Consider the following 20155-nt stretch of genomic DNA (forward strand, 5'->3'; position numbering starts at 1 on the left):
GCTAACTAGGCTGGCCATCTCTCTTTTATTTTGGGATGATAACTACACTCTGTTTGTTAAGAGACTCAAATTCACAAGGTAAGAGCTTTTCCTCGACTCTAATAATCCATCCCCAATTTCGCAGAGAAGAGAAGGAACCTCCCCACAATAATAATAATAATAATAGCCCAAAAAAGATACAATTTTGTTTGTGAAAGATAATACATACAATAAAAATAAATTTCAAAGTAAGAAAAAGACCCCTTATAGTTCTCCGTCAAATATTCGATGAAAATGTTGTACAATTTTGGCTCATAACCTATGAGTGGTCGGTGAGGGCTGAGTGGCTTGTGGTTGTGGCCTAGAGTGTGCAACGTCTGCCTTAAAACTAGGTGCAGCCCGTAGTTAAATATTTGAGGCACAATGCAGCCCATGGCCTTGGTGAGTTTGTGCATGGCTGTTCTAGAGTATTAATGGATACTCCTTTTGAGCTCTATTGATTGGTATGAAAACAAGGAGTAAAAATATTTGAAGTTGTAGACTTACTTGTTCTTCAATCAACTTCTGTTGGGACTTTGTTTTCTCCTTGAGCTCCCTCACATGAGCTATGAATTTGAGCTGCTCTCCTAGGCTGGGTAGTAGTTTTGAGATGAACTGTGGTTCGTCTAGAATTGCAAATGCTTCTTCAGTTATCTTCTCCTCTGTGAACACAAGAGGTAGTGTAGTATGTACATTAGTCATTTTTGACCGAACAAAGTGATGTCTATGTTTTAACAGAGCATTTTGCATTTTTAGTTTGGATGATTGTTTGTTTGTTTGTTCCGCTGTAACTCTCAATTGCCTGGTCCAATTTTAATGAAATTTGGTAGGTACCTACAGGAATTCAAAATGTCTATGCATGTCAAATTTGGGGTCCTAGAACTGAGCGGGGCCGATTTTTGGTCTGCAATTTTCAACTCCCAATAGGTGAATCACTATGAAACCTTTGGGGTCCTAGAACTGAGCGGGGCCGATTTTTGGTCTGCAATTTTCAACTCCCAATAGGTGAATCACTATGAAACCTTTTTTTTTTTATCAAGCTCAGTTGTTATCAAAGGGTGAACAACCACAATACCTAGTTAACACATAATGTGCCAAGGCATATTTTGGGCATCCATCAAGGATAACAAGCTCAAATTGTTTAAGGGGTCCGCGTCTTTTGGCACCAGTTCCAGCCATGTATGAAAAAAAAGAAAAAAAAAACTTGGCTGAAATAAATTTGATTTAACTTTCCATTGGGATTAGGAATTGATTGAGTTTACTTCCTAAAAAGAATTGCCTCAACACTAAGTGCAAAATTGAACAAGTGTGTCAGCCAGTTATCAGGGTGGATAAAGACTAAAGTTGAAATAGCAATAATATGGGCAGTGTCCCTGAGGCTGTGTGGAAGCCTTTACAAGACTAGAAGCTTAAACATGGAAGATAGGGCAGGGGTTCCCTAATGTGTTGTTGGTGTTTCTGATTTTTTTTTATGCATACAAGGAAGTATCATGTTGATTTGTTTTGTTTCTCAGAGAACTTCATTTAGTAATTTCAGATGAGTGGTTTTTAGTTTGAACTTGTGCTTTATGTTTTCAATGTCACTTAGAAATTGATTATAGTTCCCAGGAGTCATGGGTTCAAATCCCAGCAAGGGAATGCACTTATTTTTGGATATTTCCCTTTTCAACAGTTTCCATATCCTCCACCCCAATCCAACGAGCCGTACAAGACACTGAAAGCTTTGATTAACATCCGAAAAGAAAGTCTCCGCTTTGTCAAGGTTAATGATGAGTCCCAGCGGCAAGTGTACAATATAGAATTCATCTTTGATTGTGATGTTCCATGCAGTATTACTGTTCACTTCTTTGTGACCGAAGATATTATGGGTAATACAATCAGGTAAGTGTTACTGTGTGCTAGACTCTTTCTACTCTTGTTTGTAGCTTGGTACTCTTTTTCATAGGCTTGTGTGTTCATGGCTCTCTAGTTCTCTTCTAAATAATCTAGGTAAAGGAAATGTAAGGTACTGTGGGCATGCCACACTACCTTCCAAGTGGGGTTTTGATTTCTGGTAAGGTCAAAAATATCACAGGTCTTTCAGCTAGGAAAAAGGAAATAAAAAAGGGAAAAAGTAAGAATTCTATAAGGACAGCCAAGTTGAAAATAATCAAGTTTAATTTTTTGTGGTGGAATAGGTCTTGCTTGGCATCTACCTCCTTCAATTTAAATGTACTACCTACTACCTGTTTCACAGTTACATTCCCAAAAAGTCCAACCCATGCCCGGTGGTGAAAACATTCCATTATAAGAAAGGAGCCTCCCAGTTGTTTTGTCAGCCAGGGGTGACATTTATACCATCTCAGTATGAAGATGATGAGTTGATGTATAACATTGACAAGGAAATCATTCCAATTGCTATTCAGTGTGTGACAACATCTGATGATGGACAAGAAGGTAATTGTTGTACCTAATGAATTGGAATTTATGTTGTGTTGGCCCAGAAACAAAAGATTAGACAGTTGAAATTTTTGACATTTTGGTTTTTCTGATACAACAATTCCAACAAAAACGGAGGGAAAAAAATCTGACTTTTCTTCTGTAAAAAACTGACTTCTTCCTCACATTAACTTCTTCTCCTTCTCTTTCTCTTGTTCTCTTCTTATAGTTTTAGTGTTGTATATATTTTTTTTTAATTTAAGCAAGGGTCTTTTTATAAATTTGTATTCCATTTTTACTTTCTATTATTAAAATTATTGTACCAAATACATAAGACCTTTTTTTTTTTTTTAGAAAGAAATCCATCATTTTATTGATATTATCATAAAAAAAAAGAAACATCTCCAGAAAACATCACACTAGGGAACCCCGAAGAGAGAAGGAAGACAGGATAGGAGAAAGCCAGCCGTTCCGAGAACTAACATTATCGGAATGGGGCAAGTGTGGAGGGGACCTTCCCAGCTGGAGACAGATTTGACGAGGTGTTTGGCTTGTAATCTTAAATTACTATGTTTTTCATGTGGTTGATTCTCAAAATAAATAGAACGTTTATATGAGTTCCATTGCTCAATAGAAGCCCCAATAAAATCCGCCCCGGGCGGGAATCGAACCCACGGCCTAGCGCTTACAAGGCAGACGCACTACCAACTAAGCTAACTAGGCTGGCGAATGTTGAATTTGATCCAGTGGGAAAATATTACTTAAGAGAGAGATCTGCAAAATTGCCTGCTGCACAGGTCTCCTTTTTGACCTCGAAGGTCCAGCTTTCCAATCAAAATATATTTTTCACATTTTAACCATTCTCTTGTCTTACGTTTCAAAATTTATAAGGAACATCTCTGATTTCAGATCAAAAGCAGTGTCACACTACCATAGCAGTAGTGGATCACCATGCAGACGATAGTTATACATTGAAAGGTCTCAAGCAGAAACTTTACGTAGATGGTCTGTGTTATCTGCTACAGGAAATATACGGTATTGAGAACAAGAACAATGAACAATATAAGGTAAGTAAGGATTGTTTTAAAATGGGTTTCTTTGGTGATTATGATCTTGTAAGGTTTGTACCTTTTATTGGTCCGACTCATGTTGTAGGTAGGTAACAGGATATTGTCACTGTTTTCACACAAATATACAGATAGATTATGGCGACACCTAGGTTTTTTTTTTTTTTTTTTCGGTTAACACAAACGTTTACATTGATTTTACGGTACAGTGATACATTTAGCACATAGAGATCAAATTTTAACGCGAATTTTTGGAGGCTTCTGCTCTCCTTTACTAAGCAATAAAAGGTAATAAAGGTTTTATCAGTTGTCAGCAGGGTGATTTTTTTTTTTTTTTTATTAAATTTATATATAAAATTTTGCAGGGATGTGAAGATTGTGAGGATGGAGGTAGCGAGTGTGTCATATGTATGTGTGACATCCGAGACACGCTAATACTACCGTGTAGACATCTATGCTTGTGTCACTCATGTGCAGATTCGTTGCGATACCAGGCGAACAATTGTCCGATATGTCGCGCACCGTTTCGCGCTCTGCTTCAGATCCGAGCGTTGCAGAAGAACTCCAGCCATGTATCAGAGGTAAGAGAGTTGAATAGAACAGATTGAAACACAGTGCACAGTAGCGAATGTATGAAGAGTAAACGAAAGTGTCTTGATGATGTAAGTCAACCAGGCGAGCGTCTTGACCACTACACCACCGAGGCGGGATACAATCCGCCCCGGGCGGGAATGGATCCCGCGAATCGACGCAAGGCACTCCAAGAATAACTTGACTGGTAATAATTTCATTGGAATCTTTTTGAATTTTGGTTTAGTCTTTCAATTGACTTTTCTCAATGAGACTTACTTTCTCATGGACATTCGCTGCATTGTTGAAAGCCCAGAAGAGGTGAGGTAGCAGATCAGCCGCGGGAGACACTAAAAAATCATTTTCCCTTTTTCCACAGACGAGTAGCGACAACATTCCCCCAGGGTACGATGCAGTCTCCCTCATCGAGGCTCTGAACGGCCCGTGCGCCGTCCGTCATCCCCCACTGGTAGTCTCCCTGGACCCTCTGGCAGAATGCGCCACTACAGCCGCGCTCAATAGACGCGCTAGCGCCGAGCGCAGCGGTAAAGGGAGCAAGGTGTCTGCGCCTTCAGTTACGTCACAAACCCAGGAGGGTGAAGAGAAGAGTGTCTCCGACGCTAATGTGCCTGAGGTAAGTAGATATTTCGCCTGCGCCGGGTTTATAAGCTCTTAATAGACGCGCTAGCGCCGAGCGCAGCGGTAAGTGGAGCAAGGTGTCTGCGCCTTCAGTTACGTCACAAACCCAGGAGGGTGAAGAGAAGAGTGTCCCCAATGCTAATGTGCTTGAGGTAAGTAGATATTTCGCCTGCGCCGGGTTTATAAGCTCTTAATAGACGCGCTAGCGCCGAGCGCAGCGGTAAGGGGAGCAAGGTGTCTGCGCCTTCAGTTACGTCACAAACCCAGGAGGGTGAAGAGAAGAGTGTCCCCAATGCTAATGTGCTTGAGGTAAGTAGATATTTCGCCTGCGCACCTTGACAGAGACATTGACGGCCCACCCATTGGACCCCTGCGGCCATTTCTAACAACCTTGAGTGACCTTGGGATCTGGTTTATGAACGGAACCGATCTATTGTCGCGCGCCGACCCTTATGTAATTCCGTACCGGTGATATTATTGTACCGTATAGTACGGTGTTGTCCTCGGGTATATGCTAGGTATATTCTATTCTATTCTCATTAGGACTTTATTTACATATGTAGACAGAATATGTACGGAATACTTACAATGGAGGAGTTGCAATTGTCACATTTGATGTGACGTCATCGCCTACGGGAGCGTATGCCGTGACGTCAAACTTAACGATTTACCTGTATTTTTTAAATCGATTTATCTCGGTATCTAGAAGTCGTAGAAGAAAAAGAAAAATTCCGTTGGTCCTCATTTTTCCTGCTCTATGACTTTGAAACATCACCCAAGTAAGCGCAACTGATCTATTCTGACACCTGTGTGGAGTCATGAGCAGGGAAATTGGTATCAAATTAATGTTTGCACACATATCCTGGACTCGATTCCTGAAGTCTTTTAACTCGTGGTGGTTCACTCATCCTCGAAGTGTGAAATGCTGAGTGCACGGGAACGGGTTCTTTTGTGAACCAATGGTGTGTTTCACAAACTCCTCTGCACACCTCACTTTTTACTCCACGCGCAGAAAAAACTTCTGTGTTCTGTTTACTAGTAACTGTGGAGTAACAATCCAAATAAAAAGTGAGGAATGTGAAGTGCTGTCGTTCGTGGAGTAAGGGCCATATTTAACAAAATACTGGCTCTCAAGCTGAACTAAAGCATTAATTCCAAACACCTGACTGGTCAAAATTTGTTTGGCCAAAATCTCATTCTTACCTTATTTACATAGGAGCTCTGGCTAGAAAAAGAAAAATTCCGTTGGTCCTCATTTTTCCTGCTCTATGACTTTGAAACATCACCCAAGTAAGCGCAACTGATCTATTCTGACACCTGTGTGGAGTCATGAGCAGGGAAATTGGTATCAAATTAATGTTTGCACACATATCCTGGACTCGATTCCTGAAGTCTTTTAACTCGTGGTGGTTCACTCATCCTCGAAGTGTGAAATGCTGAGTGCACGGGAACGGGTTCTTTTGTGAACCAATGGTGTGTTTCACAAACTCCTCTGCACACCTCACTTTTTACTCCACGCGCAGAAAAAACTTCTGTGTTCTGTTTACTAGTAACTGTGGAGTAACAATCCAAATAAAAAGTGAGGAATGTGAAGTGCTGTCGTTCGTGGAGTAAGGGCCATATTTAACAAAATACTGGCTCTCAAGCTGAACTAAAGCATTAAGAAAAATTCTGTTGGTCCTCATTTTTCCTGCTCTATGACTTTGAAACATCACACAAGTAAGCGCAACTGATCTATTGGAATACTTTTTACTTTCTATTACTACAGTATAGCGAGCTATACTAGTAATGAAGTATTGCAATCGGTCCATTTTTTTTTTTTTTTTTAATTTTACTGAGAGATTTGTACAGTGTACTAGAATATTGGAAGTATTGTGTCTCTTTTCGACCATCTGATGAGAGGCATACTGCGGGATGGGCATGTTACGATTACGACACAGACCACATGCGTCTAAAATGTAGCAGTTGTTTCATTGCAGCGAAATAAAAACGGCGGTGAAACACTCATCTTTTGAATAAATAAATTTAAAAAAAGTGACGGAGGGTGACTTTTCTTTTCAGGTTGTGTACATATCTTTATTTTAAATTTCAGACACCTGATGATGACAGTGAGGCCGAGAAGCTGTCTCCCCTTCTAGATGCCGCCACTAGTACTCAACTCGACCGATCCAACTCTGTGACCGACACTGATACAGAATACTACAAGCCTACTAGCGCTGGAGCGGAATATTATGGAACTAAACCCAGCAGCGCTACAGCGGAATACTATGGTACTAAGCCCACTAGCGCCACAGCGGAATATTACGGAACTAAACCACCGAAAATCCGAAAAACATCGAAATCCCGATAATATCGAACATCGATGTTTTTGATTACGATACATCGGATACTCGATATATCGAAGGTTAAAAACATCGATGTTTTCGTCTCGATGTCCCAACCCTAGACAAACCCACAAAATGTGATTTCAGTTTTTTGGACTAAGCCAGGGTCTGAACCGCACTCTATCCACCAGTAGAGGAACTATAAGCAACATCGATGTTTTCGTCTCGATGTCCCAACCCTAGACAAACCCACAAAATGTGATTTCAGTTTTTTGGACTAAGCCAGGGTCTGAACTGCACTCTATCCACTAGTAGAGGAACTATAGTGAACTAAACCGAACAGCGCTGGAGCGGAGGGTTTCCGAACTAAACCAACGGCAGCGGAAAGAACTAAACCTAGCGCTTCAGCGGACACACACAGAACTAAATCGACTACCGGCAGCGCTGCTGCGGAGACTTTCAGAAGAACTAAACCGAACAGCGCTGGAGCGGAGGGTTTCCGAACTAAACCAACGGCAGCGGAAAGAACTAAACCTAGCGCTTCAGCGGACACGCACAGAACTAAATTGACTACCGGCAGCGCTGCTGCGGAGACTTTCAGAGCTAAGCCCACTAGCGCTACCGTGGAATATTATGGAACTAAACAGAAGGCGCAGCGCCTGGATAAGTCACCTTCGCTGCCGATGAGTGAGGAAATGGGGGAGTACTATGGAGGTGACATTGAGCTGCAGGTGGAAATCATCGGGTCCCCTTCTTCAGATCAGATTACTACTATAACACAAGGTGAGCTTTTTTACTTTCCTTTTTTTTTATGTGATAAAAAAAAGTTCGATAAAGTGAGCTGTAAAGCTGTGTCCACACATAGTCGACCGCGTTCCGGGGGGGTGGAGGGGGGCGAAGCCCCCCCTCCCGAGCACGAAGTGCGAGTCCACTAAATACCGCCAGTCATAGGTCTAGTGGAGATAGCTACTCCTCCAGAGGTTCCACTAGACTTCCACTAACCTATGTGGACATAGCAAAAGTAGGTGCTTACTTGCAATTTGTATTACATACTTCTTTTTTTTCGAATGAGGCGCTTTAACATGTTAATAAATGTCGTTCGCGCCGTGTATTGTTTCTTTGCAATTACTATGTTTTTCATGTGGTTGATTCTCAAAATAAATAGAACGTTTATATGAGTTCCATTGCTCAATAGAAGCCCCAAAAAAAAATACAACTAAAGTATATTCTATTACATATATCTTTTATTTCTATCCCATCCGCAGGTACGCATGTCCACTCTATTGGCCTCGCAGGAGCACGACACTTCCACTGACCCCCCGACTCCATCCACATCTCCACCACTGGGAGGCAAGAAACCTCCACTGGGAACTAAAAAACCTCCACTAATACGGGACAAGTCTGTGTTGAGAAGTACGCGGATACCGGTCACTAATCCACTAACTGATACGGATGGAAATGAGGTACGTATTAGAGGTTGGATGGAAGAGAATGCCCAAAGCATTAATCCCACCCCTTTAATTGAAGGGCCAAGAGGAAGAACGGACTACGTATTAGAGGTTGGATGGAAGAGAATGCCCAAAGCATTAATCCCACCCCTTTAATTGAAGGGCCAAGAGGAAGAACGGACAAACCCACAAAATGTGATTTCAGTTATTTGGACTAAGCCAGGGTCTGAACTGCACTCTATCCACCAGTAGAGGAACTATAGTAATGTTAGCTGTAGTTTAGAAGTTATTAGAAATCCAGTTTGGCTAACCTTATACGTCCATGTGCAACTCCTAGACTTTAACACCAACTATCTCAAACTATAAGCAATGTTAGCTGAAGTTTAGAAGTTATTAGAAATACAGTTTGGCTAAACTTATACGTCCATGTGCAACTCCTAGACTTCAACTCCAACTATCTCGAAATGAGGTATGTGTGGCTTAGTCCGTTCTTCCTCTTGACCCCACAATGGAGCAGTTGCAGTTGGGTAAAAATTATGAATAAAAGGTCGATTCCTACGTAAAAAGATGTGAAAACCACAATTGGTGATTCTCATGATTTTTTTTATTATCTCAGAAAAAACTACAAAAATTAAAAAAAATATTGATACTAAAACGAAGAAAATGCGTTCACTAGATCGCGAGATACAGCTCTCGAAACAGGAATACTTTTTTTTTTTTTTAAATTTTTACTGAGAGATTTGTACAGTGTACTAGAATATTGGAAGTATTGTGTCTCTTTTCGCCCATCTGATGAGAGGCATACTGCAGGATGGGCATGTTACAACACAGACCACATGTGTCTAATGTAGCAGTTGTTTCATTGCAACGAAATAAAAACGGCGGTGTAACACTCATCTTTTGAATAAATAAATTTAAAAAAAGTGACGGAGGGTGACTTTTCTTTTCAGGTTGTGTCTAATCTATGTAAATATACAACAAATTGGTGGTAGATGGGTCCCCAGGAGTGTAATGGTCAGATTCTTCTCCTATCATACTGGAAGTTCCTGGTGTAGTAGATGACATAGCTGTGTCTACAGTACTACCGCCACATCCAGCTGTAAATATACAACAAAATATTCAATACTAATCTATGTAAATATACAACAAATTGGTGGTAGATGGGTCCCCAGGAGTGTAATGGTCAGATTCTTCTCCTATCATACTGGAAGTTCCTGGTGTAGTAGATGACATAGCTGTGTCTACAGTACTACCGCCACATCCAGCTGTAAATATACAACAAAATATTCAATACTAATCTATGTAAATATACAACAAATTGGTGGTAGATGGGTCCCCAGGAGTGTAATGGTCAGATTCTTCTCCTATCATACTGGAAGTTCCTGGTGTAGTAGATGACATAGCTGTGTCTACAGTACTACCGCCACATCCAGCTGTAAATATACAACAAAATATTCAATACTAATCTATGTAAATATACAACAAATTGGTGGTAGATGGGTCCCCAGGAGTGTAATGGTCAGATTCTTCTCCTATCATACTGGAAGTTCCTGGTGTAGTAGATGACATAGCTGTGTCTACAGTACTACCGCCACATCCAGCTGTAAATATACAACAAAATATTCAATACTAATCTATGTAAATATACAACAAATTGGTGGTAGATGGGTCCCCAGGAGTGTAATGGTCAGATTCTTCTCCTATCATACTGGAAGTTCCTGGTGTAGTAGATGACATAGCTGTGTCTACAGTATACTACCGCCACATCCAGCTGTAAATATACAACAAAATATTCAATACTAATCTATGTAAATATACAACAAATTGGTGGTAGATGGGTCCTCAGGAGTGTAATAGTCAGATTCTTCTCCTATCATACTGGAAGTTCCTGGTGTAGTAGACGAGTTCGGTCCGCCAAGTCAGAACAGTTTGACAGTATAAAAGGACAAGAAACAAAACTATATCAATACAGCGGTGCCTCTATTTGGTATAATGGAACAACTTGTTCTAAGCTGACAGTCTAATCTAGCTGTGTCTACAGTACTACCGCCACATCCAGCTGTAAATATACAACAAAATATTCAATACTAATCTATGTAAATATACAACAAATTAGTGGTAGATGGGTCCTCAGGAGTGTAATAGTCAGATTCTTCTCCTATCATACTGGAAGTTCCTGGTGTAGTAGATGACATAGCTGTGTCTACAGTACTACCGCCACATCCAGCTGTAAATATACAACAAAATATTCAATACTAATCTATGTAAATATACAACAAATTGGTGGTAGATGGGTCCTCAGGAGTGTAATAGTCAGATTCTTCTCCTATCATACTGGAAGTTCCTGGTGTAGTAGATGACATAGCTGTGTCTACAGTACTACCGCCACATCCAGCTGTAAATATACAACAAAATATTCAATACTAATCTGTGTAAATATACAACAAATTGGTGGTAGATGGGTCCTCAGGAGTGTAATAGTCAGATTCTTCTCCTATCATACTGGAAGTTCCTGGTGTAGTAGACGAGTTCGGTCCGCCAAGTCAGAACAGTTTGACAGTATAAAAGGACAAGAAACAAAACTATATCAATACAGCGGTGCCTCTATTTGGTATAATGGAACAACTTGTTCTAAGCTGACAGTCTAATCCAGCGATCGCCAACCCTGCGCCCGCGAGAGGATTTCCTTGCGCCCGCGAGCAAATTCTAAAGTGAAAATCATCTTGTATGGTTAAAAAAAAAGAAATATAGAGAAATCATATTAATAGGTAAATAAATAATAATTTTAAAAATATTAAGCTGGTAAGTTTAGTTTACCTTACCTACGTACTAAAACTAAACATTCTAAAATTTCTAAAAAAACATTTCTCGTCTATCCAGGAATCCATGACGTGTAGGTAGACTGGAGAGAGACAGAGAGAAGAATCTTCGAGTCAGCTTCGTTACGCTCTAATTTTATTATTTAAATTTGATAATAATAAAACATTTATTACCTATTAATTAAACCCTTTTGGTAGATGTATTCTCTCGCATATTGGTCAAAAAGGTTGTATATTGTATTCCAGACTATAGGGCGCCCGCCAAGGCTCTCCCAAACATTTGAGTAGCTCGCGGATCAGAAAGGTTGGCGACCGCTGGTCTAATCTAAATAAAGCACTACTAATACTTATTAAAACGATGAGTTTCAATTCCAATAAGAAACTGACAAGCCAGCCTAGTTAGCTTAGTTGGTAGTGCGTCTGCCTTGTAAGCGCTAGGCCGCGGGTTCGATTCCCGCCCGGGGCGGGGATAATGTTCGTTCTCGGAACGGCTGGCTTTCCTCCTATCCTGTCTTCCTTCTCTCTTCGATTTCGGGACGATAAGACTTCTATTGTAAGCGCTAGGCCGCGGGTTCGATTCCCGCCCGGGGCGGATTTTATCCTGATGGGATAATGTTCGTTCTCGAGGCGGTAAGCGCTAGGCCGCGGGTTCGATTCCCGCCCGGGGCGGATTTTATCCTGGATAATGTTCGTTCTCGGAACGGCGCTAGACCCGGGTTCGATTCCCGCCCGGGGCGGATTTTATCCTGATGGGATAATGTTCGTTCTCGGAACGGCTGGCTTTCGTCCTACGGCATAAATTAAGTTAAGGTTCAGCCAGCCTAGCTAGCTTAGTTGGTAGTGCGTCTGCCTTGTAAGCGCTAGGCCACTGGGCTCGATTCCCGCCCGAGGCGGATTTTATCCTGATGGGATAATGTTCGTTCTCGGAACGGCTGGCTTTCTCCTATCCTCGATTCCCGCCCGGGCGGATTTTATCCTGATGGGATAATGTTTGTTCTCGGAACGGCTGGCTTTCTCCTATCCTGTCTTCCTTCTCTCTTTGCCAGCCTAGTTAGCTTAGTTGGTAGTGCGTCTGCCTTGTAAGCGCTAGGCCGCGGGTTCGATTCCCGCCCGGGGCGGGGGGATAATGTTCGTTCTCGGAACGGCTGGCTTTCTCCTATCCTGTCTTTCTTCTCTCTTCGATTTCGGGACGATAAGAATAAGACCATAGCAGTTACAGTTCCCTCTGTCAAACCTCTTTAAAAAAAATACTTATACTTATTAAAACGATGAGTTTCAATTCCAATAAGAAACTGAGAACAAAGCGTGTTTTGCAAACGTCTTATAAGTTTAGTTAGGGTTAATTGTGTATTTAGTTAGCAAAGGGTCCGCCCGTTCAAGTGTTTAAATAAATAAATAAATAAATAAGCATTCGATTCCGTTTGCGGTTTTCCCACCCGGAGCGTACTTTATCCTAAGCACATAAGTTCGTTCTCGGAACGGTTGGATTTCTCCAAATCCTTGTCCATCTCTTCGATTTCGGGACGATAAGACCTCCGTTCTTAAGCTGCGTCCACACAAAGTCGACTATGTTTGGACACACCTTAAGGCCCGCCGTTTCCAGTTGCCAAAGAGAAATGGACTGCCCAGGCCAAGCCTCTGCGCCTACCAGGCTTTTACTTGTGTGGTGGTCCAAAATTGACTAAAGTAGAGTTGATTAGAGAATATTGAACTCTCACTCAACTCAAATAGGTAGGATCTATTGGTAGATACTTTCAAAAGCAATCTTAGAAGCATACCTAGATTAAGCTTAGGGTAAGATTCCAATATTGTAAAAAAAAAGTATACTTACCTACCTACTTACGTACTTAGTAAGAGAAAGAAAATGTACCGATTTGCCTTTTTCCTATGCAACATTTTATCTTATAAATACTCCTTCTTAGAATTTCCCATCTTTAGCAGACATCTTGATGGGAAAATTGAAAATGATGATGCTGTTTTTCATTTTTGTTATTATTTTTCAGATGAAATAGGTACCCCATTTGGACTTCCGAGTTCAATACCCTCCAGTGCTTCATTCAATGATTGAAAATCTCGCATTTTAATATTCTTCTGGTTTTTTATTACCTGCTTCAATTTCATTATAATACCTATGATGAAACTGATGACAGATATCAAACGAGAGTTTTTGACTGTTTTGTTGGAGGTGTACTGTTTCCCCCCTCAATTTTATTCCTAACTGACCTCTCTTCCTTGGTCTTTTTGTAAAGTGAATGATTACTGTACATATTTTGTACCTATACCTATTATTTGTAGGGAAAATGTGTCTCCCAGTTTTTCCTATTTCCTACTGTTTGCAGTCGTTCTACTTTTTCAAATTTTCTAAAACTTTCCCAAAACTTTCCCCGGGACACTTCCTTGCATATTGAAAATCATTCCGACTGAACATCTACAACTCAATATTGGAATTGGAAAGCTTGGGAACAAAACAAAGGAAATAATACGTTATGCAAAGTTTTTTAGTTTGAATTGAAGACTTCCCCCGAAGTTTAACATTCTGCACATCAGAGAACAAAAACTGAAGTTTGCGTTCTTTTTGTACAAACTTTTGTTTCTCTCGTGGATTAAAGTTTGTTACGGAGGGAAATGGCAGGAAATTCCACATTGGAAAGTAGATCTATTAACCGGTATGAGTGTGTGTCTATGTAATAGATCAGTTGCGCTTACTTGTGTGATGTTTCAAAGTTATAGAGCAGGAAAAATGAGGACCAACGGAATTTTTCTTTTTCTTCTATGACTTCTAGATACCGAGATAAATCGATTTAAATAATACCGATAAATCGTAAAGTTTGACGTCACGACATATGCTCCCGTAGGCGATGACGTCATAATTCATGACTCCCGCTTCGTTTGTTTGTGCGCAAGCGTTTCTGCGCATTTTGACATTAAGTCTGACGTCACAACTCTTTGAACTTTTTAATTAGAACGGCAATTAAAAATTGAATTTTCGACCTTTTAAAGTTACTTTTTCGGAGTTTTGACTTCAGATTTGGAGTTTTCACATCTTTTTACGTAGGAATCGACCTTTTATTCATAATTTTTACCCAACTGCAACTGCTCCATTGTGGGGTCAAGAGGAAGAACGGACTAAGCCACACATACCTCATTTTGAGATAGTTGGTGTTAAAGTCTAGGAGTTGCACATGGACGTATAAGGTTAGCCAAACTGGATTTCTAATAACTTCTAAACTACAGCTAACATTACTATAGTTCCTCTACTGGTGGATAGAGTGCAGTTCAGACCCTGGCTTAGTCCAAATAACTGAAATCACATTTTGTGGGTTTGTCCGTTCTTCCTCTTGGCCCTTCAATTAAAGGGGTGGGATTAATGCTTTGGGCATTCTCTTCCATCCAACCTCTAATACGTACCTCATTTCCATCCGTATCAGTTAGTGGATTAGTGACCGGTATCCGCGTACTTCTCAACACAGACTTGTCCCGTATTAGTGGAGGTTTTTTAGTTCCCAGTGGAGGTTTCTTGCCTCCCAGTGGTGGAGATGTGGATGGAGTCGGGGGGTCAGTGGAAGTGTCGTGCTCCTGCGAGGCCAATAGAGTGGACATGCGTACCTGCGGATGGGATAGAAATAAAAGATATATGTAATAGAATATACTTTAGTTGTATTTTTTTTTGGGGCTTCTATTGAGCAATGGAACTCATATAAACGTTCTATTTATTTTGAGAATCAACCACATGAAAAACATAGTAATTTAAGATTACAAGCCAAACACCTCGTCAAATCTGTCTCCAGCTGGGAAGGTCCCCTCCACACTTGCCCCATTCTCGCGCTGGACGGCCAAACCAATCCTTTGGTAGAGGAAGGATTTCGCCTTCATCCCCTCCACACTTGCCCCATTCTCGCGCTGGACGGCCAAACCAATCCTTTGGTAGAGGAAGGATTTCGCCTTCACGTCACCTGTCGTCACCTGTCGTGTTAGTTGTATTTGATTACGTAACTTTTATTTCAGACTTCATACGAAATTTCTTTGTACTCTAGTTTGGACTGGCAGCGGGTGTGATATGGAGAGAACAAGGACCGGATAGGAGAAATAGGAAAGTTCGCACCGTACGGGAATCGAACTTACGACCTAGCGCTTACAAGACAGACGCGCTACCCTCCAAGCTAACTAGGCTGGCAACTTCTTAATCTGGGCTACTAATCTATTGAGAGCTTATAAATGCCCCGCAGGCGAAATTTCTGCACTTACCTCAAGTACATTGGCTTCTGGAACACTCTTATCTTCACTCTCCGGGGTTTGTGACGTCACACTAGGCGCAGATCCTTTACCGCTACATTCACAACTAGCGCGTCCATTGAGTATAAATGCACCGCAGGTGAAATTTCTTTACTTATTTCACTTACCTCAGTTTTTAGGAAGTAAACTCAATCAATTCCTAATCCCAATGGAAAGTTAAATCAAATTTATTTCAGCCAAGTTTTTTTTTCTTTTTTTTTAACAAACAGAGTGTAGTTATCATCCCAAAATAAAAGAGAGATGGCCAGCCTAGTTAGCTTAGTTGGTAGTGTGTCTGCCTTGTAAGCACTAGGCTGTGGGTTTGATTCCCACCCGGGGCAGATTTTATCCTGATGGGATGTTTGTTCTTGGAACGGCTGGCTTTCTCCTATCCCGTCTTCCTTCTCTCTTCAATTTCAGGACGATAAGACCATAGCAGTTACAGTTCCCTCTGTCAAACCTCTTTAAAAAAAAAAAGAGATGAATGACAGGATAGGAGGAAAGCCTGACTTTCTGGAAAAAAAACCTCTGATTGCAACACTTTATCTAGGTAGATTAGTAGATTAATCATAAGTACTCCACAAGTCTTACCGGTGTTGGTTTGTTGCCCAAGAAGTTGAGGTCACCATTTTCACCGAACAAGTATGCTTCTGGCTGAGGTGTATCAAACTTCTCGCCACCCATTATGAAATGACTTCCAAAATAATTTCCTGAAAGTGAAGAATAAACATAATGTATTAAAGCAGTTGTTTGCTGAGTTCATTTGTGTTTAGAACTATTGCACAGCCTACTCAACATAATATAACAGTCCTCACAAATCCAAGAAATCTATCTGATTTGACAGTTTTCTACATTGTATATTGGCTTAAACACATAGTCTATGGGGGATAAAAAAAGTAGGTAGAGTACATATATGCTAGGGACAAACATATTTGACCAGCCATCTATCAATCAATGTTGATCAACATCATCAAGGTAAATCTTGTGTTGTCAGGGCATTGTAAATGGTTCATCAACATAGACCGATGGCCAACTATCTGCGGACACACCTTTAGGCCTTGTGTTGTCAGGGCATTGTAAATGGTTCATCAACATAGACCGATGGCCAACTATCTGCGGACACACCTTTAGGCATAAGATACTTTTGGAGTAGCAATCAGCGGAGAGTGCTGATGCGAGGGGGTAATGGTTAGCTGGCAATTGCTGTCTGGGGATTCAGGATGGTTAGTGGAAAGGTCCCTGTCTTTGGGAGGTTGGGTTTGGGTAACATTGGGGGAAAGAGGGGGGGGAGGAGGAGAGGGGAGGAGGGGGGACGTGGACTCACGTGACATTGTAAACCAAATAGTGAAGTAAACAGCAGACGGTGTGCTGGGTGATGGTCGGCAATGGAGGATGGAACAGCGAGTGCAAGGGGGGTATCCTTGGGCGAAGGTGATGTGACAGTAATTTCAGATATTTAGACAGGAGGCAAAAACATAAATGAAAAAGCGGTTGAAAGCGAAAATAAGTCAGTTTTTAGTAAAGGTGAGCAAAAGAAAAGGTTGAAAGTGAACACTCAAAAAGTAACGAGCACGTGGAGGAAGGTGCATAAATTGGAGGTCGCGATATTGATTACATAAAGACAAAAATATTATATGAAATAGTTGAAAAACTAATTATGCAAAGAAGTAAAGAAAGGACGATGCAAAAACGAAACTTTTTTAAGCACCATTTTCAAAAATTGTTCAAAAGTTAATTTTTAGATTTTTTAGTTTTGATCGGCGTCGGCCATGATGGCAGATTGTTTTGATAAGATACTGAGGTTTGATGATAAAATACTCAAATGTTCAGGAATAAGAGCTACACTTACCTGATTTGGGTGGATATCTGTACGCAATATTTGAACTGGGATCCACCTCTTCCTCTCTGGAGTTTTGTCTGCTTGTAAATGCTCCCATTTTTGCATTCAACCTTTAGTGCGCTATAGAGAATACACAAGGGAGAAATCACCAAATTTCCAATAGAACTAGGCAGAAAAAGATACAAAAAACTTAAAAACATGAAAAAGAAAAAATAAAACGGAAAATAATAATAATAATAAAAGAAGATTAGTCGTATTTTTTTATGCAAATAAAACCAATAAAACGAATAATTTCCATTTTTTTAACTAAATAATTTTTTATTTTCTTCAGTTTATTCGATTTATTTACAAATATTTTTTCAAATATTTCGAATAGGATTTTTTCTTTCATCCCATATAGAAAAAAAGTCGATTGGATAAAATTTAATTTTGTGATTTTTCAAAGATTTTGCGTGGACGTTCCCTTTTATATTTTATGAATATTAAAATTTATTGTCTCAACTACAATGTTTGGATTAGAGTTATGCTCAAGATTAAGCATTGAGATTGAAAATAATATCAGGGAGATCAGATAGGTTTTACCTATCTACGTGTCTACTCAGGGAGCTAAATCTAACTTGAAACTGAAGGTAGGTATACCTACCTTGTACCCTCCTATACATGAATTATCTCATAATATGGTGAAGCTCCACCTTTGTAAAGGAGAAATCTTTTGATCAGAGATGTCATAGTCAGGACGGGCTAGAAGAGGAGCACCTATCAGAAAATGTCCCGGTGACAAATAATCGAAACCGTCGTCAGGGGACGAAGACAAAGCGTAGAGGGGTCTTGAATTAAGACTTGCCTCAATCTTGACGAGTAAAGTATAAAACTCCTCATATCTGAGAGCCTGATCGCTGAGAACACGTTTCAAATGAAACTTGGTACTTTTGATCCCTGCTTCGGCCAAGCCTGAAAAGTTAGGCGCGCCTGGGGGATGAAATGACCACGAGATCTCCCTATCCGCAAGAAATTTATGAACATGAGAATCTGATGCTTTGAGGAAAGCTTGAACATCGGAAATGTGTCGCGCAGAACCGCGGTAATTAGTACCGTTATCACTAACAAGATGAGTAGGTAATCCTCTACGAGAAATAAACCGATCCAACGCGGCGAGACAAGCTTCAGTAGTGAGAGAAGTTACAAGTTCCAAATGCATACATCTAGTACTCATGCACACAAATATAGCAATGTAAGCTTTTATGACAGGACTATTACGGCGATTGCCATCTTTCAACAAATAGGGACCGCCCATATCCAGAGCGACACGAAGAAAAGGTCGGCCTTGTTCAAAACGCGACTTGGGAATGTCGCCCATGAATGGGGGAGTGGGTTTAGCGTGAAGTCGAAAACAACGCATGCATCTAAAAATACGCTTTCGAATAAGAGCTTTTACATTAGGAATCCAATATTGCTTTCTAATCAGAGATTGAACTAATTGAGGGCCTCCATGAAGGGAGTAAATATGAAAATGGTCGACAATTAGAGAAGCTAAATGACTTTCACGCGGAATCAAAACAGGGTGTTTGCTTGTTAAGCACAACGGAGAATATTTCAATCTCCCTCCCACTGAGAGAAGTCCGGATGGTGATACGAAAGGAGAAAGAGCTAATAAACCACCTGATACCTCTTGTCCCTTAGACAAAGATACAAGTTCGGACTGATAATGCAAATGTTGAGTAAGTTTAATGCAAAGTGAAAGGGCATTAGTCATTTCGCTAGCGAGTAGTGAGGGAGATGAATTACGCTTAGCAGGATGACGTGCGTTATGCGTAAATCTGTTATTAGAGGATTTGGAGCCATCTACAAAGCAGGGGGTGAAATTAGTTAAGTTATGAGCATAGCTATTGAATGCTGATTTTATTTCCGTGGTAGAGGTATTTTCTTTTTTGCCAATAATTAGCTTATCGAAGCAGAATGTTATAAGCCAAGGTTCAATGGAGTGGAGGTTGAAAGTTTTGGTGATTGTATGGTTTATATTAATGTTTCTGAATATATTTAGGTCATTGGCCCTTACAAAAATAGGTTTGGGTTTTTTACCAAAAAGGGTAGGATCTATTTGCAGGGCTTGTGAGATGTGGGGATACATGAGGTGGTCAGGGAGGGACATAATTTTAGAGGTATAATTATTGATAAGAATGGCAGATCTGTATTCAAGGTTAGGAATGCCACTTTCAGCATGGATACTGTTAAGTGGGGATGATCTGAAGGCTCCTGTGATCATTCTTATGACATGATTGTGGATGGGGTTAAGTTTATTTTTAATATTAGGTTTGGCACTATTATAAACAATGGCGCCGTAGTCGGATATTGGTCTACAGTAAATATGATACAGGCGTAATAAAGAGGACCTAGATAGTCCCCAGTTAGGGTTGTTCAACATTTTTAAAATATTGATTGATTGATTCATTTTGGCTTTTAGGTATTCTATGTGATGTGTCCAGTTCATTTTAGGGTCCAAGATCATTCCAAGCCATTTATGGGATTCTTTATATTGGAGAGGAGTGTTTCCTAGGAAAAGGGGAGGGTGATAGGATTGGGAGAGTCTGTGAAACAACATGCACACTGTTTTTTCAGGAGAAAAAGTGAAGCCTGAGGAGAGAGACCACTTGTTCAAATTGTTTAGACTGTGTTGTATGCAGTTATGTAGAGTGGAGAGATTTGACTGACTGTAGAATATAATAAGGTCATCCATGTAAAG

General features: G+C 40.5%; 2 protein-coding genes across 2 annotated transcripts; one reads left to right on the top strand and one right to left on the bottom strand.

Moving 5' to 3' along the window:
* Window positions 1–867: 867 nt before the first annotated feature.
* Window positions 868–8850, top strand: LOC103514646 (probable E3 ubiquitin-protein ligase MGRN1). The gene is made up of 8 exons (XM_026827556.1): window positions 868–920; window positions 1627–1899; window positions 2255–2454; window positions 3346–3503; window positions 3869–4084; window positions 4453–4707; window positions 8302–8512; window positions 8822–8850. Exons 1-8 carry the CDS (start codon window positions 868–870, stop codon window positions 8848–8850), a joined length of 1395 nt encoding a protein of 464 aa, XP_026683357.1.
* Window positions 8851–18085: 9235 nt separating this feature from the next.
* LOC103514648 lies at window positions 18086–18814 on the bottom strand. Its single transcript, XM_008479546.1, has one exon. It carries the CDS (start codon window positions 18812–18814, stop codon window positions 18086–18088), a length of 729 nt encoding a protein of 242 aa, XP_008477768.1.
* Window positions 18815–20155: the final 1341 nt, after the last annotated feature.

This window comes from Diaphorina citri, unplaced genomic scaffold (genome assembly GCF_000475195.1).
Source record: "Diaphorina citri unplaced genomic scaffold, Diaci psyllid genome assembly version 1.1 scaffold1196, whole genome shotgun sequence".
In the NCBI taxonomy this organism is placed as follows: domain Eukaryota; kingdom Metazoa; phylum Arthropoda; class Insecta; order Hemiptera; family Psyllidae; genus Diaphorina; species Diaphorina citri.

Coding starts and splice junctions, on each gene's coding strand:
- LOC103514646 (XM_026827556.1), top strand. CDS start 868: ATGTCTATGCATGTCAAATTTGGGGTCCTAGAACTGAGCGGGGCCGAT. Junction 2,455..3,345: donor ATCTGATGATGGACAAGAAG/GTAATTGTTGTA, acceptor CTCTGATTTCAG/ATCAAAAGCAGTGTCACACT. Junction 8,513..8,821: donor AAATGAGGTACGTATTAGAG/GTTGGATGGAAG, acceptor TGCAACTCCTAG/ACTTTAACACCAACTATCTC.
- LOC103514648 (XM_008479546.1), bottom strand. CDS start 18,814: ATGCGTTGTTTTCGACTTCACGCTAAACCCACTCCCCCATTCATGGGC.